This window comes from Nerophis lumbriciformis, linkage group LG18, assembly GCF_033978685.3.
Source record: "Nerophis lumbriciformis linkage group LG18, RoL_Nlum_v2.1, whole genome shotgun sequence".
Taxonomy (NCBI): domain Eukaryota; kingdom Metazoa; phylum Chordata; class Actinopteri; order Syngnathiformes; family Syngnathidae; genus Nerophis; species Nerophis lumbriciformis.
In genome coordinates, this window is record NC_084565.2 from 26244967 (window position 1) to 26270000 (window position 25034).

General features: G+C 39.4%; 2 protein-coding genes and 1 non-coding gene across 3 annotated transcripts in view; all 3 read left to right on the top strand.

Moving 5' to 3' along the window:
* The first annotated feature begins 2312 nt into the window (after nt 1–2312).
* LOC133617728 (elongation factor 2b-like) lies at nt 2313–13329 on the top strand. The gene is made up of 13 exons (XM_061977898.1): nt 2313–2457; nt 6917–7131; nt 7229–7410; nt 7526–7737; nt 9957–10135; nt 10257–10362; nt 10983–11235; nt 11318–11513; nt 11585–11951; nt 12026–12379; nt 12458–12640; nt 12710–12842; nt 12972–13329. Exons 1-13 carry the CDS (start codon nt 2455–2457, stop codon nt 13163–13165), a joined length of 2577 nt encoding a protein of 858 aa, XP_061833882.1. The 5' UTR covers nt 2313–2454; the 3' UTR covers nt 13166–13329.
* Nucleotides 10840–10908, top strand: LOC133618331 (small nucleolar RNA SNORD37). The gene has a single exon (XR_009817261.1). It is a non-coding gene; the product is annotated as a small nucleolar RNA SNORD37 (small nucleolar RNA).
* A 1271-nt stretch (nt 13330–14600) lies between the features above and the next one.
* The window catches only part of hmg20b (high mobility group 20B), a 12172-nt gene continuing 1738 nt past the window's right edge, over nt 14601–25034 (top strand). The window contains exons 1-8 of the mRNA XM_061977899.1: nt 14601–14747; nt 14949–15093; nt 15217–15417; nt 15491–15611; nt 15685–15731; nt 18624–18690; nt 19548–19763; nt 21492–21624. Coding sequence (XP_061833883.1) covers nt 15010–15093; nt 15217–15417; nt 15491–15611; nt 15685–15731; nt 18624–18690; nt 19548–19763; nt 21492–21624 — 869 coding nt within the window. The 5' untranslated portion in view covers nt 14601–14747; nt 14949–15009. The remainder of the gene's footprint in view (nt 14748–14948; nt 15094–15216; nt 15418–15490; nt 15612–15684; nt 15732–18623; nt 18691–19547; nt 19764–21491; nt 21625–25034) is intronic.

Here is a 25034-nt window from a genome sequence, read left to right on the forward strand (position 1 = left end):
CTCAGTCAAGTGATCGATGGAATTCATGTCCTCAAAGCGTCTCGACAGACGTTACAATATTTGAACAATGATGACGAAAACTGTTTTCTCTGTCGTGTCCGTGTGTCGAAAATTGTTATGCGCTTATTTTTTTTATTTGATTTTGTGCGTGGCATAGATTTGCCGTGCGCAGAGGACGCTTGAGCAGTGCGCAGTTGCACAGGCGCGCACCTTAGAGGAAACGTTGGACATAAGTAAAGGAAATTAAATGAGCTCAAATATACCTACAAACAAGGCATAATGATGCAATATGTACACACAGCTAGCCTAATTAGCATCTTAGCATGGATTATTAGCACTCCACGCAAGTCAATAACATCAACAAAGCTCACCTTTGTGCATTCACAAACAGCATAAAATGTTTGGTGGACAAAATGAGTGGCATAAAACACATCTTTCTGTGGCAGCGCCGGAGAAAGTTGTACACGTAAACAAACTACAGTGAGATCAAGGACCGCCAAAATTAGTAGGACAAAACGACACTAGCCAAATACTGTCATCAGTGAAGCATAAACACAAACATATTAAACTGGGCTTTCTAACAATTAGGAAGGTTTGTGTCATGTTTGTCCTCCTACAGAAAAATTATTAAAACAACAAATATATCTTATATATATATATAAATATATACATATTTTTCCATTTTTGAAAAAGCTCCTGGGAGCCACTAGGATGGTGCTAAAGAGCCGCATGCAGCTCGAGAGCCGCGGGTTGCTGACCCCCGAACTAGATGATGAGCATGTGACTTGCACTCAGCTTGTGGCAGATGGGGTGAGGAAAATAAATCAGCAAAAACACTTTATTTCAATTTAATTTCAGCTCATTTTACCTAAAAATGTGTTGTATTCAATGCATAGTTTTGATTTCACCGTATGGATTATTTACTTGAAAATACAATACTCTGTATGCATCACGTGATCACGTCACCAGTATTAACAGAACATACACGCATATACTTTCATACATTGTACAATAAGAAAAAAAAAAAAAATTGTTTGCTACAGACACAATGATGCAATAATACATAGGTTTATACTACTCCGAGCTTATTGATATTTACAATAAAGAAATGTACTGTACATAGGGACGGTGGCTGTTTAAGACGAAAGTACTGCTAAAATAGTGCTAGTCCGTCACCTACTGGACAAAAGCATTAATTACCAAGAGTCACGTCATCAACAGTTTTTGTTTTTCTCGTGTTGACCTCATTCTCGTAACATTGCAAGCTCTACATACTAAAATAGTACTAGTCCGCCACCTACTGGACAAAAGCATTAATTACCAAGAGCACGTCATCAACAGTTTTTGTTTTTCTTGTGTTGACCTCATTCTCGTAACATTGCAAGCTCTACATGATGATGAGGAACATTAATGCCTTGCAAGGTTGGAGTCTTTTTCTTGTGGAATTTAGTTTGTTTTTTTCTTATAATGTTAATATATTATGTTCTTTTTTTGCTGCAGCTGTTACATATACTGTACATGGTAATTGGGATTTGTTATATTGTACATATTATATAAAAATATAATATAATAATATAATATATAAGTATATATTATATACTGTATATATAATATGTAAATATTACATATATGTTATATATTGCTACTATGGTACATTTTTTTGTCTACTTAATAACTGCATTATCCTTTCCATCCTTACAAACTGAGTTACTGTGTGGCACACAATTTCCCTTGTGGTTCAATAAAGTTTGTCTAAGTCTAACTCTAATATTTTATTCTGGAAAACATATTTTTCTCTTAATATTACACCATCATCTTTATCTTATTATGGCTTTATGTTCGTAAAAAAGTTATGAGGTTTTTTTTTCTTGTAATAGCACCATTTTATTCTTGTGAAATAACTAATTTTATTTCATTATTTTACAACTTTATCTTTGTACAATAACACTGCAGTATGTTAAAACTATTTCCTTTACGTTACAACGTGTTTATTGCAATATTACAACGTAATTCTTGTCAAATTATTTTTTTAATTATTGCATAATTACAAACGTATTCCGGTAAAATGTATACATTTTTATATTGTGACCTCTTTATTCTTGTGACTTGACGACTTTTTTATTGCTGGTTATCTTATTTATTTTATTAATTTTCTTCTTTTCTTAGCTCTATCATTGTTGAGTTTTTCTATGAAAACACATTTTATCATTGTTGTTATTTTTGATCAGATAAATGTACATTATTCTTGTACAAGTTGAAAAACACGAAGGTAAAAAAAAAATTGTCTCGTGCGTCATGCGTCAGTACGTGATGACGTAACGCCCTACGCCCGTACTATAAAATACATTTGTCTGACGTCAGCGCTCTCTTCCCTGCCTCGGCCCTCGTGTGGTGGGCAGTGTAAAACTTCCTGTCTGTTTTTTCCACCGAGCGAATCCAAAACCATCCGTCAAAATGGTGAGTTAGTTCCACCTAAGTGAATTACATCTAAATAGAAAACCGCCGAAGCGGTTCGATTACCGTTGTCATTGGTGTTGTGATTTTAAAACATGGGCGTAGGACATTTCACCGATGGTTACGAAAAATGGCAACCATCTTGTTTTAGGTTTCCGTGTTGAAGGCCTCGAAATCTTTTAACGCTAACGTTCTCTCAAAACGAACTTAGTCATTATTTCATGGGTTTTGTTACCTGTTTATCTAATGGAAGCCTAATACGAGTGGTGCCAAATGTGTCGTTTATATATCGGTGCTTTTTTTTCAACCGACGATTTAAACACTGTTCTGTATTGAGTAATACTAAGATGGCTAAATCACATTCTGTCTTAACAGGGCATATTATGGTATTTTACGCTGTTGGCATTCTGATCAACTGGCCTACCGGCCTTTTGTTATCGTCGTCTGGGGTCCGAGCTAATGTTAGCATGTAGCATTGTGTAAAAGTCTGTACACGTGGCCTATTCGCCGGCATTTAATAGCAGGCGTCAGATGTCTGCTTGTCCATCATTGTTTACATGTGTTATGTATCATCCAGGTTCTGTACCACAATCGTTGAGAGAATTCACATTGTAGAAATACATAATGTGGGGGGTCTTAAACACGCCAGAAAAATGATGCGTCAGACCCAAGATAAACCGGTTCGGGATATGGTGTGATCAAAATTACAATGACGCAGTCAGATGTTCTCTGAATGTCGACAAATAACACCAAGAATCAGAAATTTCCAGCCTGTATACTGAACATGTTTACAGATTACACACTTTAACAATAATAGCAGTATGGTTTTCATTCCTTTTTTTCATCTATTAATTTCTTTCAGGCAGTGACATAAAAAAAAGTACAAGGTAGACAACACATAATATAAATTAATATAATGAAAAAGGTAATGTACAGTATGTAAGCATGATGATCCAGTTTTGCCTGAAAGGGAGTGGGAAGAAGATAATTTATTTAATCCCACCCCAGTTCTTAATTCAGTGGGTTTCACTGTTACTTTGTTTAAGGAATATAATACAAATGTTCTATCATGGTGGCATTACCACAGGTAACAACAATTATTAACATAACACATGTTTACATGTGTTATGTATCATCCAGGTTCTGTACCACAATCGTTGAGAATTCACATTGTAGAAATACATAATTTGGGGGGTCTTAAACACGCCAGAAAAATGATGCGTCAGAACCAAGATAAACCGGTTCGGGATCTGGTGTGATCAAAATTACAATGACGCAGTCAGATGTTCTCTGAATGTTGACAAATAACACCAAGAATCAGACATTTCTGGCCTATATACTGAACAAGTTTACAGATTACACACTTTAACAGTAATAGCAGTATGGTTTTCATTCCTTTTTTCATCTATTAATTTCTTTCAGGCAATGACATAAAAAAAAGTACAAGGTAGACAACACATAATATAAATTAATATAATGAAAAAGGTAATGTACAGCATGTAAGCAGGATGATCCAGTTTTGCCTGAAAGGGAGTGGGAAGAAGATAATTTATTTAATCCCACCCCCCGTTCTTAATTCAGTGGGTTTCACTGTTACTTTGTTTAAGGAATATAATACAAATGTTCTATCATGGTGGCATTACCACAGGTAACAACAATTATTAACATAACACATGTTTACATGTGTTATGTATCATCCAGGTTCTGTACCACAGTCGTTGAGAGAATTCACATTGTAGAAATACATAATGTGGGGAGTTTTAAACATGATGGACAAGCAGACATCTGACGCCTGCTATTAAATGCCGGTGAATAGGCCACGTGTATAGACTTTGACACAACATTAACACAGGTAGCACACCTACTCAGTGGGCTAGTGGTTAGTGTCCGCCCTGAGATTGGTAGGTTGTGAGTTCAAACCCCAGCCGAGTCATACCAAAGACTATAAAAATGGGACACATTACCTCCTTGCCTGGCAGACATCAAGGGTTGGAATTGGGGGTTAAATCACCAAAAACCTCCCAGGGGGTGGGTCAAATGCAGAAGACACATTTCACCACACCTAGAGTGTATGTGACAATCATTGGTACTTTACCTGTAACTTTACTTATTACTTATTGTATCAGCAATGTAGGAGGAATGAACAATACCAACAATGGTGATAGACAACATAGCAATAATGGTAAGGAAACATTGAACAAATGTTAACACTTTTGAGACAAGAGTTTTTCATGTTGTAGTTATCACATGCAGAGTACACCACAGTGAAATGCTTTTTTCCATGCCCTTCAGATATTGCGTAAAGTGCGATCCAAACACTAGTTAAAGAATCTAACACAAAAAATGCAAACATTGGATAGCTCTAATGTACATTAATTACAAGACAATAAGTTACAGTAGTACAACAGCAGGTAAAATTAAAGACTCTCGTCTCTATATTTGAACTAGACCCGATGTTTGTATAATAGTTTAACCACGACCCCGAAAGGGACAAGCAGTAGAAAATGGATGGATGCATGCTTGTTTTGTAAGTCCAGTTTGTTCCATAGTTTTACTCCCCATACAGACACTAAAACGTTTACGTGTGGTTTTAGCTCTTGGCAATGAGAAATATACAATGCCTCTCAGCCTTTTGTTGGTAAACGAAATGAGAATGAGTTTGCGTCACCTGTTCAGGAATGTATTTCACCAATGGGCCCAATAACTCAAGCTCATTAAAGTGTAATAGAAATAAGAACTGTCCCTCCTTCATCCAATATTCAACAACTTCAGACCTAACACTCCTATCAAGTTGAGTACAGAGCAGAAACATCAGTCCTAGTTACTATGGGTGTGCCATCTTTGGCACCTCAAAGTTTTTGATGTGCTACAAGACTAACAATTGCCAATCAGTTTTCCTTTACAGGATGTCTTTTAAACAACGTCTTTGTCCGAATCAATTACATAAACACATTTACATCCATTATCTTTTTTTATATGCAGGACAAAATGGTCCACCACATTCTATGACTAAAAGCTGCTCTTAAACTGTATGCCTGTTAGAAATAAGACTTCTTTAAAACAAAATGATCAGTGGTTTTCAGAATTCTGTATTCAAACGTTCAATACAAAACAAATAGCTTATTTAAAAATTATTTAGTTTCATCCATCCATTTTCTACCGCTGGAGCCTATCTCAACTGCATTCTGGCAGGAGGCGAGGTATACCCTGGACAAGTCGCCACCTCATCACAGGGTCAACACAGGCAGACAACATTCACACACTAGGGTTCAATTTAGTGTTTCCAATCAACCTATCCTCAGGTGCATGTCTTAAGAACGAACTCATTTGCAAGTAACTTTAACAATTATACTCTATTTTTCACATAGTAATGGGTTTAATACAGACCATCCTTTAAGACTGTCAAGGTAGCTCTTTTTACCACCATATTCTGGGTTATGGGTTTAGCTATCATGGGAATTTGATATTTATTACCACCTGTTACTTTTAGGGGTAGGAATCTTTGGCCACATCACAATTTGATTACAATTGAGGGGCTTTTGTTTCGATTAATTATTGATGCGTCTAATTTATTATTATTGATAGTTTGAAATGTATTTTAGTTTTACAAAATGGGCGTTTATTTTAACGTGCAACTAGTGTTGTCCCGATACTTATTTTGGTACCGGTACCAAAATCTCTGGTACTTTTTAGAGGCGGTATAGTACAGAATATGTATCGCGGTACTATACTAATACAGGTATACCGTGCAACCCTACTTGCATTTTCTAAAAACGGTGCATTTGTAAAGAGATTCCCATCAGATTTTTGACATTCACTGAAATGTGCGCTATAATAAAGGACCTGGTCAGATCTCTCAGCAAGGTGACTCGCTGGAGTCAGTTAAATATTAGAACTGTCTGCAATACTTTACTTACAGTAAATACATAGATTACTGACGTTTACTTATCGATCTTATAATTGTCCATGTCCGAATTGCGATGCATCTTAATTTGCATTTCCCCCACCTAGAGTTGCTTTGCGACGCATCCAGTCAATGTATTGGCATACCTCAAATAGTAATTTTTGTAAGCACAAGGTTTTGGATGGAGTGGAACAAAAGGATTTCTGCCCTTTCCGACTTGCTTTTTCTCCTTTTTGTTGTCTTCACTTCAGCTACATTCATGGAGACAATAGTGATGATTGACATTTTGAGATCATCTTGGAATGTTGTCTGTTTTGGTCTGGTAGCTCTTAATCTGTCAAAGTTTGCAGTAATTACCTATTAATGCAAAGACTGCATCTTTTTGCTCTTTTGCTTGTCTGTTTTATGTAAAGAGGAAACGGGTCATTGAAAGGTTCACTATTCCAAACAGCTGGAAGATTAATTGCAGTGACTTAACTTTGTCTTAGTTTGATTAAAAAGTTCAGTATTTATGGTAATGCATGTGTGTGACTATCTAATCTGGACTGCTCTTTGCAGGTAAACTTTACAGTAGACCAGATCCGTGCCATCATGGACAAGAAGTCCAACATCCGTAACATGTCTGTGATTGCGCACGTCGATCATGGCAAGTCCACTCTGACCGACTCCCTGGTGTCGAAGGCTGGTATTATCGCCTCCGCTCGTGCTGGAGAGACCCGCTTCACAGACACACGAAAGGATGAGCAGGAGCGTTGTATTACCATCAAGTCTACGTATGTGCACATTTAAGTTAAAAACAATGTGGGTATTGTTAAAAAACGGGTTAGTGTTGAAGCTGTGTTGCTCATTTTCAAATGTCCTATTTTATAGTGCCATCTCCTTGTTCTATGAGCTGGGTGAAAATGACATGGCCTTCATCAAGCAGAGCAAGGATGGATGTGGCTTCTTGATCAACCTGATTGACTCCCCTGGACATGTGGACTTCTCCTCTGAAGTGACTGCAGCTCTCCGTGTTACAGACGGAGCCCTGGTGGTCGTTGACTGCGTGTCTGGTAAGAATAACAGCTATTCCGTTGAGGTCCACACTGCAAGTTCCAAGCATTAACAGTATAATATATTTGCTCAGTATTTAATGCTGCTGCTCACCCAATTGTCTGCTCATATTAGGTGTATGCGTCCAGACTGAAACGGTACTTCGTCAGGCCATTTGTGAGCGCATCAAGCCGGTCCTGATGATGAACAAGATGGACCGTGCCTTGTTGGAGCTGCAACTTCAACCCGAAGACCTTTACCAAACTTTCCAGCGTATTGTTGAAAACGTCAACGTCATTATTTCCACCTATGGTGAATTGGAGAATGGTCCTATGGGCAACATCGAGGTGTGTGGTGCTCTCATTCTCACTTACTTTACCAGAGATGCTGCAAATATACTACAAAAGTACTCATAGCAAACATGGACCTCTTGAATCCAAACTCTGATCCGTATCACCCCCTAAATTTTATCACTTTCTGAAAGTTTGAACCAAATGTATCTTTTTTAACTTTTGGAGTTATCTATTGGGGAGTTTAAAAACTGAGTGAATGGTCTTGTTAGTCTACATTTTCTCTGTGGGGCTGATTTAATATTTGTTATTTGATAAGACTACCGGTACATGGAAGTCATACATGGAAAAAAAATACTTGTCCTTGTTTGTTTGTTTTTAAATATGACCATTACATTTAAGTTGAATAGTCCTTAAAACTAAAGTTATACATTCTAATGTTCTTTTGATATTTAAAAATGTAAGTTGATTAGTTTTTTTTACACAACAGACTTTAGTATTTATAAAACACCTATAAAGTATATAAAATTAAGGATGCATTACATGGCCTATCCTTAGAGGGGAACTGCCCTTTTTGGTGAATTTGCTTATCGTTCACAATAAGAGAAAATACTTTTTTTCTTTTGCATTCTATCACGTAAATATTGGCTTGTTCTAGGTGGCTAGCAATGCAGCTAATGGTAGCAATCAATTCTACCTCTAAATCACTTTAAAAAGCATTAAAAACCGTCAATACTTCATTTACGTTCCGTGGCATGTATAATCAGACTGTAGGAAGTTTTTTTGTTCTATCTTAGTAAGACATCAGCGCGCTACGATATAAGCCGTAAAAGCTAACTAGCGCTGGAGATATACTAGCTTCTAAATCGGCACGAAACGCATTTTGAGTTTGGAATGCACAACACTGCGTTAAAACACTAATCTTTACGGACTGAAAAACATAAACATAATCCTATTACAGTATTTGTAAAGTATTAGCCCACCTTTCATGTTTTGTTTGTACATATTGTAGTCTCCAGAAGTTACGAGGTCCAGCGCTATTTTTAGCTTTTATTGCCAATCTTATGGTAACTGCACAATTTACAAAAGGTTTTACCTCTTGTTCAAACACTTTCGTCTGTGCTTTCCCGGACACAACACCACTTTCTCATTCTCCACCAACTGCATTCAGGCACGGACACTGTTGACGTAACTTAAATATATCCCAGATATACTTACAGACAGTCATCTACAAAATGTGCAAATGGCAGCTTTTAATGAGAAAGTCCAACTGCAGCACGAAGCCAATGGGACTTCATGCTCCTGCAGCAACAAAGTACATTGTACAATAAGCAGCAAAAGTTGAAAAATGGCAAACGATATAAAAATGTTAATACTAATCAGATTTGTTTTTAAATATATCATATTCCAAACTACACGATGACGTCATGGTGACCAAGCTTCCATCGTCACAGGTATCTTGGCAATCTAGGAAAACCCTGCCTTTTTTATTCTTGAGTAGTGGGAGTGGCAATTATATGATTGTATTGCTGAATTAGGCATTTTAAAGGGGACCTATAATGCAAAACCAACTTTCTTACCCTTTGTGTATTTTCGATCACCATAAGACTGAAAGTTTAAAAAAAATGTGTAGGCATTGCAGAGATATTTGTAAATTAGTCTTGCCTTATTTCATACTTCCTCAAAACAAGCTTTTGAATTTTCTCTTCCCTGTGACTGCAGTGGATATCCGTATTTGGTAGAAATTTACCCGGAGATCTTAGCGTGAGTCGAAGCTGCTCCTTTATCGTTTTTTTGTCTGTCGTCTTGCTTTTGCCATCTCTAATAAAAAAAAAAGCCATATAATTCCAATTTATCTGTCAGACATATGGAAGCGCTAAAAACTACAACATGGCTGGCGGAATGAAGACGGTTGAAGTGGAGGCATGTAAAGAAGACCGCCCACAAAACCGCGCATCCTGAAGACAGTCAAAGTGGCTTGTGTGTGCAAAATTTTGACCAAAAAAACTAATTATGTTGACCACAAGGAAGTGTTTTATATGTAGAAAAAATAATAATTATGATCCCTCATTAAGGCAGTTGCAAAAAAACAAAAACCTTCCATCCCTCCACTTTCTACCGGCTGTCCCTCTTGGGGTCACAGGGGTGCTGGAGCCCAATCCATCACTTGCAAATATGTGTGTGTGTGGGGGAGTGTTGCGGAGCTGTTGGGTTGCAAACACCAAATGTTGGCGACCTTGCATCAAGTCATGGTGGGTTTTCCTTCCGACTTGTAGATCGATCCAGTCATCGGCACTGTTGGCTTTGGCTCTGGTCTCCATGGATGGGCTTTTACCCTGAAGCAGTTTGCTGAGATGTATGCTGCAAAGTTTGCTGCCAAGGGTAATACCCAGATGTCTGCAGCTGAACGCTGCAAAAAAGTGGAGGACATGATGAAGAAGCTGTGGGGTGACAGGTATGTCTAACAGTTTCAACAGTTGAAATGACCGGTTTACTTGGTGGTCATTTAGTTTTACATTGGAAGTATTTTTTTTATGTATACCCAGTCCCAATTTATGACCTTTCATACATTGTAGGTATTTTGACGCAAACACCGGAAAATTTTCAAAGAATCAAAATGGACCTGATGGCAGCAAGCTCCCTCGCAGCTTTGTGCATCTTATCCTTGATCCCATCTTCAAGGTAGGTAAATTATATTAGTAAAATTATCTAGCTAAAGGATGCCTGTGTAGTCGTCCCTCGATTTTCGCTGAACCGTGCCTAACCGTGGTTGAATTTCTATCAAGGAATTTTACATCAAATGTTTTATAGCTAAAGCATAAAAACCCTGTTTGACATGAAATAACATCCACTAAATTTTAAAAAGCTGTTTCTTTCTACTCCTTTTTTAACACGAAACTGGAAATATGTGATGTATCATATTGTAATTGAATGCATGTTTGAAGTAACCATAAACATAGTCACTTTACACTTTTTTAATCGGAAATAAGACATTGTATTGACTTTAAAGCCATGGTCTCCTGTGGTCAATCCTCATGTAGTAGTGTATGAATTTTTAATTTAGGCCACAAATATGTAGAAAATACTTTGTTTAAAAAATAAGCGGTGAGGTGAAGCCTCAAACTTTGTGACTTGACGGGGGATGACTATCCATTACCTGCAGATGATGACTTAAACTTTCTTCACTTTGACCTGAGTGTATTAGTGATGATAACCATGTCTCTGAGCAGGGCATAAATAGTTACTATCTATTTACAAGGGTTTGACCTAATCTTGACCAAGTGCACTCAATATTTTTACAGGTGTTTGATGCCATCATGAACTTCAAAAAGGAAGAGACTGCTAAACTGATCCAGAAGCTCGAAATCAAGTTGGATGTTGAAGATAAGGACAAGGAGGGAAAACCTCTGCTGAAGGCTGTAATGCGTCGCTGGTTGCCAGCTGGAGAGGCTCTCCTTCAGATGATCACCATCCACCTGCCTTCCCCTGTCACTGCCCAGAAGTATCGTTGTGAGCTCCTCTATGAAGGACCTGATGATGATGAAGCTGCTCTTGGTAAGATGCAAATGTCCATCTTTGCTAACATTAGTGGGTATGTTATTTATTTATTTATTTTCTAAACTGTTGATTTCTTTAGGTATCAAGAATTGTGACCCCAAGGCTCCTCTTATGATGTATATCTCCAAGATGGTGCCTACTAGTGACAAGGGCCGCTTCTATGCCTTTGGTCGTGTGTTTTCTGGTTCCGTTTCAACCGGTCTTAAAGTACGCATTATGGGACCAAACTTTGTCCCTGGAAAGAAAGAGGACTTGTACTTGAAGCCTATTCAGAGGTATGTATTCCCCACATGACTGATGGTGTTGGTGCTTGTTCCTCATTCACTAAAATGTCCCTCTTTTCCAGAACCATTCTGATGATGGGTCGCTATACTGAGCCCATTGAAGATGTACCCTGTGGAAACATTGTTGGTCTGGTTGGTGTGGATCAGTTCCTGGTCAAAACTGGAACCATCACCACCTTTGAAGGGGCGCACAACATGAAGGTGATGAAATTCAGCGTCAGTCCTGTGGTGAGAATTGCTGTGGAAGCCAAAAACCCAGCTGACCTCCCAAAGCTGGTAGAGGGCCTGAAGCGTCTGTCCAAGTCTGACCCCATGGTGCAGTGCATCATTGAAGAGTCTGGCGAGCACATCGTTGCAGGAGCTGGAGAGCTTCATCTGGAGATCTGCCTTAAGGATCTTGAGGAGGATCATGCTTGCATCCCACTCAAGGTGAATTTAAAAAAAAAACATCACAAGATTATTTTACTATTGGTTTGCATTTCTCATTCAATTTTCTCTTTTAGAAATCTGATCCTGTGGTGTCCTACAGAGAAACTGTCCAGTCCGAGTCAAGTGTGATGTGTCTAGCAAAGTCCCCCAACAAGCACAACCGCCTGTTCATGAAGGCCCGCCCCTTCGAAGACGGTTTGGCTGAAGACATCGAGAAGGGTGAGGTCACTGCACGTCAAGAGCAGAAGGCCCGTGCCCGCTACCTTGCTGACCATTACGAGTGGGACGTCGGAGAGGCAAAAAAGATCTGGTGCTTTGGTCCCGATGGAACTGGACCCAACATGCTGGTTGATGTGACCAAGGGTGTGCAGTACCTCAATGAGATAAAGGACAGCGTTGTCGCTGGCTTCCAGTGGGCTGTTAAGGAGGTGTGGGAGAATTGAGCATTACTACATTAATTCCTGTGAATTGATAATTTGTAATCTTTTTGTTTTTACATTTTCTAGGGTGTCCTCTGTGAAGAGAACATGCGTTCCGTCCGTTTTGAGATCCATGATGTTACCCTACATACAGATGCTATCCATCGTGGTGGTGGTCAGATTATTCCCACTGCTCGCAGAGTTCTGTATGCTTGTGAGCTTACAGCTGAGCCCAGAATGATGGAACCAGTCTATTTGGTGGAGATCCAGGTAAGAACATGATTTAATACCCCAAAAAAATGAGTGATATGCTTCCCTCACCTTTTTGTTTTATTACAGTGTCCTGAGGCTGCAATGGGTGGAATCTATGGTGTGTTGACAAAGAGGCGTGGTCATGTCTTTGATGAGTCTAGTATCATGGGCACACCCATGCGTGTGATCAAGGCCCATCTTCCGGTCAACGAGTCATTTGGTACGTATTTTTCAGCATAACAGTCTTATGGATGACCTCTGCCTAGCAAACTTGAAGCACAGTATTAGAGGTACAATTTGAAAAGAAACAAGTTTGTATACCAACTGACTTCACAACTTGGTCTTGCAGGTTTCACAGCTGACCTTCGTTCCAACACTGGTGGCCAGGCTTTCCCTCAGTGTGTCTTCGACCATTGGCAGATCCTCCCTGGCGATCCAAAGGATCCCACCAGCAAGCCTGGTGTAGTGGTCACTGACACCCGTAAACGCAAGGGTCTCAAGGAAGGTATCCCAGCCTTGGACAACTACCTGGACAAATTATAATCACCTGGACCACTGCTTGGCATTTTTCATCATTCATTCCCCACCAATTTTAGTCTACATTGTGGGACTGGACTGTACAGAACACCGTGAGCACTAAAGTTTGCCAAAAGGATTGACATTATAAAGTACAAAAATTGTAAACTAATAAAAGGAAATAAACCCTGTCTGTTTGACTCATTCAAAGGTGTATGTGGTTAAAACTGAATAAGGATGTAAGTTGAGCATAAGAAGTGAAGGGGGTAGTATTGATTGAGTTAGTTTTTTTTGTTTTGTTTTCTAAAGCACTGGTATGAGAGGTTTTGTTTTTTACCTGCATGTTTGTGGTCTTCTATTGAGGTTTGGCAGTGTAATGTAGGTTATACACTAGTAGCAGGACATGATTGTGACTTAGTATCTGGCAAAAGCCTTTTTATATTCTAGGCAATTAAAATGTAGGTAATGCAAATTGTATACAATAAGTTTTTTTAAGGTTAAAAACAGTATGATTTTCAATGAAGTGTGCTACTGAGGGTCATTAAAAATGAATCAATATTTTGATACTAAAACTAAAAAAATAAAGATGAAAAATACACTCATCGCATGCACAGATTATTTCTGTATTGTAGTAAAATAATGGTTACGGAGTAGTGCCCGCCACACAGAACATGCTAAAATAGTGTCAATCTCCAAAGACGAAAAGGCAGATCAACCCGAGCGTTGGAAGACCATTAGACGGGCGACGGTAAATAAATGATAAATGGGTTATACTTGTATGGCGCTTTTCTACCTTCAAGGTACTCAAAGCAGGGCAGCACGGTGGTAGAGGGGTTAGTGTGTCTGCCTCACAATACGAAGGTGCTGAGTAGTCTGGGGTTCAATCCCAGGCTCGGGATCTTTCTGTGTGGAGTTTGTATGTTCTCCCCGTGACTGCGTGGGTTCCCTCCGGGTACTCCGGCTTCCTCCCACCTCCAAAAACCTGGGGATAGGTTGATTGGCAACACTAAATTGGCCCTAGTGTGTGAATGTGAGTGTGAATGTTGTCTATCTTTGTTGGCTCCTGCGATGAGGTGGCGACTTGTCCAGGGTGTACACCGCCTTCCGCCCGATTGTAACTGAGATAGGCTCCAGCGCCCCCCGCGACCCCGAAGGGAATAAGCGGTAGAAAATGGATGGAAGGTACTCAAAGTGCTTTGACAGTATTTCCACATTCACCCATTCACACACACTGATGGCGGGAGCAGCCATGCAATGCGCTAACCAGCAGCCATCAGGAGCAAGGGGTTAAGTGTCTTGCCCAAGGACACAACGGACATGACTAATTGTTTTTTGGGGTTTTTTTACGCTCTTTTGGTTCGTTTTGCCAGACACGCCATCGTCTTGTTGAGACAAAAGTCCGTCCTATGACGTATGAACTGGTACGGCTGGTCATGTTTAACCAGGGGCGTGACGTCATCGGCGAACGAACCGACCAATCACGAATCACATTATTGGCCAATCACGTGTCTCCCTGCCTTGTCCCCCTGCTCAACTTCCTGTTTTTCCGGTGCGACGAATATTTATCCGAACGGAATAAAAAATAGTTTTAGTCGACAGTCGACTTCATGTAAGTACTTACCCTGGAGTATAAATTACCACAATTGTTTTATTCGCCTTTTTTCTGCCAGCGTATGATTTTGTTTGTGTAATTGACTTGCAATTAGCTTCATTGCCTTGCTAGCAGGCAGCTTAGCTCGGTAATCATCTTCCATGCGGTGACGTTTTTCTTTTAGAAATTCGCATTTCGTTTAATTGTCCCTCTGCACAGCGTAACTTTGACGGGGCGAGTTGGATTTGTGAGCACGCAGTTTGACTGAGGAGGAATCATCATGGGAGGGATAAAACAGGAACAGAATGATGCTCCACAGCAGCCAAAAGCCTCCCAGTCAACAACAGAACACCCTCAAGAAGAGGTTGGTGATGCTTCATGTTATTCACATGTTTATTTGTCATATTCGATTACGTAGGCCCGAAATTGATTAATTAAAACTATCACCCTTTTAAACGCAGCTGTTTTTGTCCCAACATAATTGCAGCCCAAGAAGAGAGGATGGCCAAAGGGCAAGAAAAGAAAGAAGGTGCTTCCAAATGGCCCAAAGGCACCGGTTACCGGTTATGTCCGCTTCTTGAATGAGCGACGGGAGGTCATGAGGGCCCGATATCCTGACCTGCCTTTCCCGGAAATCACCAAGCGACTTGGAGCAGAATGGACTCGATTAGCACCAACCGACAAACAGGTAGTTTCCCAAGACCTTTCCTTTATCTGTAAAGTTGCTATTATTCGGAGTCAACGAGAATTGTCTAAACCAGCATTACCTGGATGAGGCGGAGCGCGAAAAGATGCAGTATGCTCAGGAACTGAAGGAATATCATCAGACTGAGGCGTATCAGATCACCAGCGCCAAGATACAAGACAAGAGAATTAAAAAAGGTGGTTTCAACGTGGTGCTCCTATGCATTATGCGTTTTTATTCTTTGTGTCACATCTTTGTCATTTCTTTTAGAGGACAATCAGTCTGTAATCATCAGTGCAAGTTCAGGCTTGCCAAAGGTGCGTGAGTCTCTCTTTTCACCATTCTGACATTCATTTTGTTTAGAATTGCACATGCAGAATAACAGAAGTGTTTGTAATATAGTCCATCCGGAACGTATTCACAGCGCTTCACTTGTCCCACATTTTGTTACGTTACAGCCTTATTCCAAAATGGAATATATTCATGTTTGTCCTCAAAATTTGACTCACAATTCCCCATAATGCTGTATGAATTAATTTTTCTCGAAAGTTTTGCTAATTTATTAAAAATAAAAAACTAAGAAATATAACCAAATAAATATGTACAGCCTTTGCTCAACAGTTTGTTGATGCACTTTTTGAATATGATGCCAGAAGCATGGCACACCTATCTTTGGGCAGTTCTGCCCATTCCTTTTTGCAGCACCTCTCAATCCATCAGGTTGGATGAGAAGCGTTGGTTTTCATCTAGGGCAGGGGTCGGCAACCCAAAATGTTGAAAGAGCCATATTGGACCAAAAATACAAAAACAAATCTGTCTGGAGCCGCAAAAAAATTAAAAGCCATATTACATACAGATAGTGTGTCATGAGATATAAATTGAATTGAGAGGACTTAAAGGAAACTAAATGAGCTCAAATATACCTACAAACGAGGCATGATGATGCAATATGTACATATAGCTCGCCTAAATAGCATGTTAGCATCGATTAGCTTGCAGTCATGCAGTGACCAAATATGCCCGATTAGCATTCCTCACAAGTAAATAACATCAACAAAACTCACCTTTGTGCATTCATGCACAACATTAAACGTTTGGTGGACAAAATGAGACAGAAAAAGAAGTGGCATAAAACACGTCCTAGAAAGTCGGAGAAAGTTATACATGTAAACAAACTACGGTGAGTTCAAGGACCGCCAAAATTAGTAGGACAAAATGGCGCTCGCCAAATACTCGAATCAGTGAAGCATGTTTAACATAAACAGTGGGATTTATAACAATTAGGGAGGTTTGTGTCATGTTTGGCCTCCTACAGAAACCATATTAAAACAAAAAATAAATTATTTCCCCTCATCTTTTTCCATTTTTCATACATCTTTGGAAAAGCTCCAGGGAGCCACTAGGGCGGCGCTAAAGAGCCGCATGCGGCTCTAGAGCCGCGGGTTGCCGACCCCTGATCTAGGGTGTCTCTGTACATTGATGCATTCCTCTTTCCCTCTATTCTGACTAGTCTCCCAGTTCCTGCCGCTGGAAAACAACCCCACAGCATGATGCTGCCACCACCATGCTTCAATGTAGGGATAGCGTTGACCTGGTGATGAGCGGTGCCTGGTTTCCTCCAAACATGATGTCTGGCATTCATGCCAAAAAGTTCAATCTTTGTCTCATCAGACCTGAGAATTTAGTTTCTCATGGTCTGAGAGTCTTTCAGGTACATTTTGGCAAACTTTTTACTAAGAAATGGCTTCTGTCTCGCCACTCAACCACACATGCCTTATTGGTGGATTGCTGCATCATCTCTCAAGCTCCATCAGGTTGGATGGGAACCGTCCAAAGAGGTTCAATGGGATTCTAATCAAGGCTGTGGCTGGGCCACTCAAGCACATTAACAGAGTTGTCCTGACGCCATTCTTTTGATATCTTGGCTGTGTGCTTAGGCTCGTTATCCAGCTAAAAGATGAACGGTTGCCTTAGTTTGAGTTCAAAAGCGCTCTGCAGCATCCAGGATGTCTCTTAATTGCTGCATTTATCTTTCCCTCTATCCTGACTAGTCTCCCAGTTCCTGCCGCTGAAGAACTTCCCCACAGCATGATGCTACCACCACCATGCTTCACTGTAGGGATTGTATTAGCCTGGTGATGAGGTGTGCCTGGTTTCTTTCAAATGTGATGCCTGACATTCACACCAAAGAGTTCATCAGACCAGATCATTTTGTTTATCATGGTCTTGAGTCTTTTAGGTGCATTTTGGCAAAATGTTACGAAGGAATGGCTTCTGTCTTGCCACTCTACCATACAGGCCTGATTGGTGGATTGCTGCAGAGATAGTTGTCCTCTGTAAGGTTCTCCTCTCTCCACCGAGGAATGTTGTAGCTCTGAGCATCAGGTTCTTGGTCACCTCCCTGACAAGGGCCCTTCTCCCCTGATTGCTCAGTTTAGCTGGGCCGGCCAGCTGTAGGAAGAGTCCTGGTGATTGCGTACTTCTTACATATACGAATGATGGAGGCCACTGTTCTCATTGGGACCTTAAAGGCAGCAGATGTTTTCCTATACCCTTCACCAGATTTGTGCCTGCAGACAATCCTGTCTCGGAGGTCTACAGACAATTCCTTAGACTTAATTCTTGGTTTGTTCACTGCCATGCACTGTCAAGTGTGGGACCTCTTATATATAGACAGGTGTGTGTGCCTTTCCAACCAACTTAATTTACCACAAACTGTAGGAACATCTCAAGGATGATCAGTTGAAACAGGATTCTCTTGAGCTCACTTTTGAGCTTCATGGTAAAGGCTGTGAATACTTATGTTCGTGTGATTTCCTTTTATTTTTAATCAATTTGCAAAAATTTCAAAAAAATGTATCATAGTCATTATGGGGTATGGTGTGTAGAATTTTGAGGACAAACATTTTATTTATACCATATTGGAATAAGTCTGTAACATAAAACTTTCCATTGTATCTTGGTTACCCCATTTAGCTATACGATAGGGGCAAAATATTAAAGTCAGCTCTTTAGTATGATGCAGTGCTGTTCTATTCCCCTGTAAGCCACAATGATAAACATATTTTTTAATGAAAGAGTGAGACAAGCAATAAAAAATGGATGGATTCGGTTAAAGTCAGAACTGAGCAATGTTGGACATATTTGTTGATTTCAATTAACTGTGCTTGTGTGAGAATAACTTTTCTGTGTTCGTTGTTCTCCTGAAGGCGCCTGAGCTCCCAGGCAGGTTTGAGATCCCAATCTTCACAGAGGAGTTCCTGGATCAGAACAAAGGTAACAAAAATGTACTTTAATACATTAATGGCTTTTAACAAGATAACGATACCAAAACAACGTATTGCAAGTGCCACTAAGGTTAGTAGGCCTGCTTTCAATTCAAGTTCACCAAATCAGACAACTCCTTATTAATATGGGCAACCATCAAAATATATTTTTAATAGTATTAATTTTAGCCAAGATAACTTCAATACAAACAAAAAATATATAATTTGTTTACCAGGCATTGAGTGCTTAACATGTGCACACACTGAGTGACATCACAACCAATCAGTGGTGCAGCTGCTTTAACGTTTAAAAACTATTTTGTCCTCTGCTGCAGTGGTTCTCAACTTTTTTTCAGTGATGTACCCCCTAATCAGAGCAAAGCATTTTTGTTCGAAAAAAAGAGATAAAGAAGTAAAATACAGCACTATGTCATCAGTTTCTGATTTATTACATTGTATAACAGTGCAAAATATTGCTCATTTGTAGTGGTCTTTCTTGAACTATTTGGAAAAAAAATAGATTTTTATTTATATGTATAAAGGATTTTTGAATTGTTGCTATTTTTAGAATATTTAAAAAAAATCTCACGTACCTCTTGGCATACCTTCAAGTACCCCCAGGGGTACGCGTACCCCCATTTGAGAACCACTGCTCTAGTGCGTCAATAATCCCCCAAAAAAGTTAGTTAAAACCCTAATGGAACGCGGGGTGTGTACAGAGCAAGAGGACTAATACATGCAGATTGAGTTAAGAGAATATTGTGTTACTTTTATAACGGCAGGCAACGAGTCGAAGGTGTAGTCTGCTTTATATCCAGCCCCTGGTCAGCTGGGATCAAATTCACATTGTATCATTGTTTCTTGCAGCTAGAGAGGCAGAGCTGCGTCGACTCCGTAAGGCAAATATTGAGTTCGAGGAGCAGAATGCAGTGCTGCAGAGGCACATCAAGGATATGTACAATGCCAAAGAGCGCCTTGAGGCTGAACTGGGACAGGATGAGAAGCGCACGCAGGCTCTTCATCAGCACCTGCTGGCCATTAAACACACTCTGGTCAACAGTCTGTCTTCTGTCCCGCTACCAGGTAAACACTCCTAAGACCTTGTGGTATTTACAGTGAATTAATTTAAATATATCATGCTCGGGATTATCTTTTCAGTTGTGTGTGTGTGTGTGTGAGATTGTTGTGACCAAAATTATCACGGTATTTTTAAATGTGCTCAAAATATTTATGCTAAAATGTTTTTACCAAGTTTTTTTATGAAAACCACCAAATTGATTTCCTTTGTAGAAGAAACATTACTGTAGATAAAAACACTGTACTATGAAAGCAACAAACGCATTATGAACAAAGTAATATGGCAGAAACAAAATAACTAAAATAAATGTGAAAATTGCGAAAGATTGCACTTCATGGACATAAGAGATTCAAAATTAAAAACAATGTAAGAATTTTGAAAGACGGCACCTTATGGCCATAAGACGTAACTGCACTTTTTGTCCATATGGATAAAAATAGTGTTCATGTATGAGATCTAGGGCTGCCAATTATGGCCGAAGTAACAATTAAGATTATTTTGAACAATATTGAAATCATGATTACCGTACTGATTGTTAGGTAAAGCAGTGTTGGTGTGTGAACGTAATGCCATCATGTAATTTGTAATGTCTAATATAAAAGGCTATAGATAAACGTTATCCATATATCTAAAGACAAATATTAGGTTTTTTTTATTCATTAATAATATCAACGTGCCAGCTTTTTGTCATTCATGATGTCTTTATCTCTATTTTTACATTTTGATAGGTCATTTTTGCAACAGTTTGGCCAACAAAAACAAACAGGAGTGAAACCTCTCACATCGAATGCACAATCTTCACAGCCTGCGTTCAGTTCGATGAGATGACAAAACGTTAGAGTTAGTATTTATGTTATTTGAACACAATACAGTTTGCAGTTAAATAAAGGACAAGGGAGCATCTAAGTAAACAAGCTAAAGACTTGCATGTTTCCTGACGTCATTAACTCGCAGTCACAGCTGATGTACGCTGTATTGAGAAAATAAAAAGCAACATCAAATAGTTTTCTCCTTCGCTCCTTTGCACGCCGAGACTCCACGGAAATGAAGCGAGGGAAAATGAAGTTAAACCAAGCGCTTGGTTCTGTTTACTCCAAGGGGAAATCTCCGGAGCAAAGACCGCGTAGTTTGTCCGCCATGGTTGTCAAGCCAAACAAAGCGAGTGTGCATGCGCCAGCGCTGCTGTGACTTAGTTTCCAGGAAGTAAGCAGTATTGCCTAAAATGCATTAATAAATTACGGTTTTTCGGTAATTAAAAATGTAAAAGATATTACTAACCTTTTTGGGAATTTTACCGCTGTTTATCATTATACCATTTACATCCCTACTAGTAATATACCTTTTCCTTATTTTAGTCACTTTTAGTTATTTTTAGCATTACCAGTTGTTGGGCTCTTTACAGTGCTGGCTCAAGACCCATGTGGCCCTAAACAAGGTATTGTTTGTGGCGTTAATATTACTAAGGTTTGATTTTATATTAGAAATGCAAACATGCCCCCCCTCGCTAGTGGTTGTGACCCGAAAAAAACTAATGGATATTTATACCACGAGCGGGCCCTGGTCTATTAGGTCTGCATTGCCACATAACTTCTTCCTAACATTGGTAAAACCCTCGGATCAATAATGGTTTTGGTTCTGTTGGTTTTATGTTCCTCATAATTGGTATATGTCCGAATATCACCAATTGTTGTGAATTCCACGGTTTTCATTCTTCTCCTTGCATCTTTTAACAGGCACAAGTGAGACGGCATCCCTTGGAAATCTGGACTCGTATCTCAGTCGTCTCAACGGAGTGCTCGATGGGAACCCTCACAAGCACCGGGCCTTGCTCACGCAACTCTGCGACATTCTCTCTCACGTCGACAGGTAGCTCACGCCTCTCTACCGCATTTTTTATTTTTTTGCCTATCAGTCACAATTCTTATGTGAGACAAAAATATACAAATATATATTTATTTTTTTTCAGTTTTTTTATATTTTAGTGGTGCGTATGGATGGGAATCAAACGGGTTCTTGTATAATTTCCAGTGTATCATCTCTTTATAATCGCTTGCCATTTATTCAAACGATTCTCTTATCGATCCTTCCAGGTGGGGCTGACGTCGCGTAGTGACGTCAGATCTCAAAATGCCAGAGCCCGGGCGCAACAAACACTCTACAGTTGACTACATTATACAAGAAAAGACTGCCACAGCGCTACTTGTAACAAATATAAGGCTGCTAGTTCATCAAGAGGAGGTCATGCAAGCAATATGCTGAATCACACAGGATGCAATAAATATAAATGAAAGTCACATTTTTAATCGCTCCGATCTCATCCCAGCAGCAGTAATGCTAGCACGTCACCTCGAAACAACGCCTGCTATTATTTGTTAAATTTAAATGAATGTCTTTTAATTAAATGAGAATGTCGAGAGACAGATTCTGACTGGCAGCCCCACTTCATGTATGCCGGTAGAGTACATCATGCTCTTAATCTGAAGATTTATCCAAGAACAACTATACAGTGTTTATATTGCGATGTAATCATAATACATAATAATAATGCAAGTGACCATTTAAAAGGAAAATAGCTATTTTTCATTCGTGTAAAATTGTTTATCATTGTACTGTAATTGGAAGGTAAATAACTTGATCCTAAATAAATAAGCAAACAAATAAATAATCATTTCTGTAAGCAGAAATTTAACTAAAACATCTTAAAGTGTATTTTTTCCACAGTTGGAAAAATGATGTTTATTGCCGTCACACGATCAACGCGTTCTCCATCGTTCGTCCATGTTGATGGGACAATATTGCCATCCGATTTAAAGCTGAAGTATTGCCACAAGGGGACATTGGGGTTTTTAAATCATATGTTTTTGTTACTTTGCGGCACGACTCAATGGTGAATCGCGAGTAGGGAGGCTGTCAGTGTCTCTGTTTGATGCCTCCTGTGTTTGTAAAGCAAGACAAAAACAGTGAATGACTGAAAAAAGGGCTCATTGCGTTCAGTTAATTCTACTGTTAAACACATTCAGGTGCAGAGAGCGATGCACAGAATGAAACGTCTACCTCTTTGTTTGACAAGAGCGGAACAAACGCGAGGCTCAACAATTCTGATTGGCAAACATGTCTGACACTGCCAGTGACGGTGTAGAGAAAAAAACCAACTTGCAGTTATGTAATCGCACTAATTAAAACCTCTGTCGATTCAACGCCGATTAATCGTGCAACTTTAGTAAAGCATATGTCTTTTAGGCATGTCCCGATCCAGGTTTTTGCACTTCGGATCCGATACCGATGTTGTTTTTGCACTTCCGATCCGATACAGATACTGGCCGATACTGGCATATCCGAGCATGTATTAAAGTTTAAAGTTATTTAGCCTACTTAATTGTCAGGTTCATGTTGAAAAGGGTTTTAGTTCTCTTGATAAAAACTAATCAGCTGAATTAGGGGAGTTTGAATAATACACAATGGTTTGTATCAAGAAACTGACCTGTTTATTCAAGGATAAACACAAAATAGACAAAATTATACATGACAAACAGTAATGGCATCATTGAACAGTCAAAAAGTGAACAGTATAAAGTGCAAATAATGCTGTAAACATTATTTAAAAAAGCAAAACACAAACAACCTGAGTGGGATAAAATGTCTATAACTCAGCATCAATACTTGCTCTTGAACAAGTGTAAACTTAAAAAAAAAAAACTATCTACACACTCCCTTCAATTGTTTGCCCCCACACAGCTGACATTTTTACCGGTAACTTTTAATTCACATGGCCGTCTTAACGGATAGGACACAGACCTGTGGCTGTGTTGAAGGTGTGCTGGAAAATGAGGAATGGAAATTAGGGAGCAACAGAAAAGTGGAATGTATTATTTAAATAGGTGCGTTGGAAAACACGGAATTTTAAAAAAACCTGTATCTGGATTGGCATTTTCCCATGTCTTGCCGATACGCATTTTTTTGGCAAATATCGGCGGCCGATCCGATCCAAATATCGGATCGGGACAACCCTAATGTCTTTATTTCCATCTACATCAGTGCCCCAATTTACAAATAATTTAAGATACAAGCTGTCTTTTCAAATGTTTGTTAGCTTGCGAGCGTAAGTTTGAGCTATGATTATGATGAGAACCCCCGTCATAAAGCAAGAAGAAGCAGAGTTCAGTCTCCCCACCACTAGCTGGCTGGCGCAATGATTGTTAGAACAAACCCCGTAAGATCAAAATTCAAAACATCTGGTCCCGTGAACAAAATAGCCCACAAGTCGACACGACGAAGTAACTGTCTCGCAAGTTTGACTCAATGTTTCTTTACACTGTGAGCTCAAGGCAGTCCTTCTCAAATAATGGGGTGCGCCCCTCTGGGAGAACGCAGTGCGATGCCAGGAGGGACGCGTGTGACCTCGGGGAACATGTTTTTTTTTGCCATAACAGAATATGATGAAGCGTATTTAGCACTTTGCTTCACTGTAACTAAGGTTATGCAGAGGTATAGTTATAAAAATTTTATAGATAAATTATACTTTTTATAGTCACGGTGGAAAGTGGGGGGGTGCAACATATTTTCTTCTCCCTAGAGGGGGCTTAACAGAAAATATTTGAGAAGCACTGGCTCAAGAGAAGTTTAGGACCGCCTGCAACAGTATACGGATCAGGCCCGCGAACAGGTTCAATCCGGCCCGCCAGGTGAGTTTGCTATGTGTAAAATTGAGCTGCATTTTTAAATTAAAGAAACTGATGTTCTAAATGTGTCCACTGGATGTCGCAATAGCAATTCTGTTAGGCAAGCAAATAGTTTATATCGGGGCGAGCAAGTAAACCAAGCAAGAGGGTCGGCGACTCCTCCCCCTCGACCCAACGTAAAACAAACAGGAGTAAAATAAACAATTGGTAACCTCACTTAAAATGCTGGATAAGACACTGCACAATTGATATACCGTATTTTTCAGACTATAAGTCGCAGTTTTTTTCATAGTTTGGCCAGGCTCCAGTGCAATTTATGTTTTTTTCCTTCTTTATTATGCATTTTCGGCAGGTGCGACTTATACTCTGGTGCGACTTATACTCCGAAAAATACGGTAGTTCTGTGAAAATGATTTTTTTCTGTGCAAATTTAAAGAAAGTCAACAATGGAAATGACAAATTGTGTAGTTGATACATAGAAGTGCTTTTATCTATGCTTCATTTTGCTTTTGTACGATCATAGATGGACTGTGACTGAAAAGTTTAATTGGTTTGTAGAAACACTGGGATTAAGCCTGGTTTCATTATGTTCTTCAT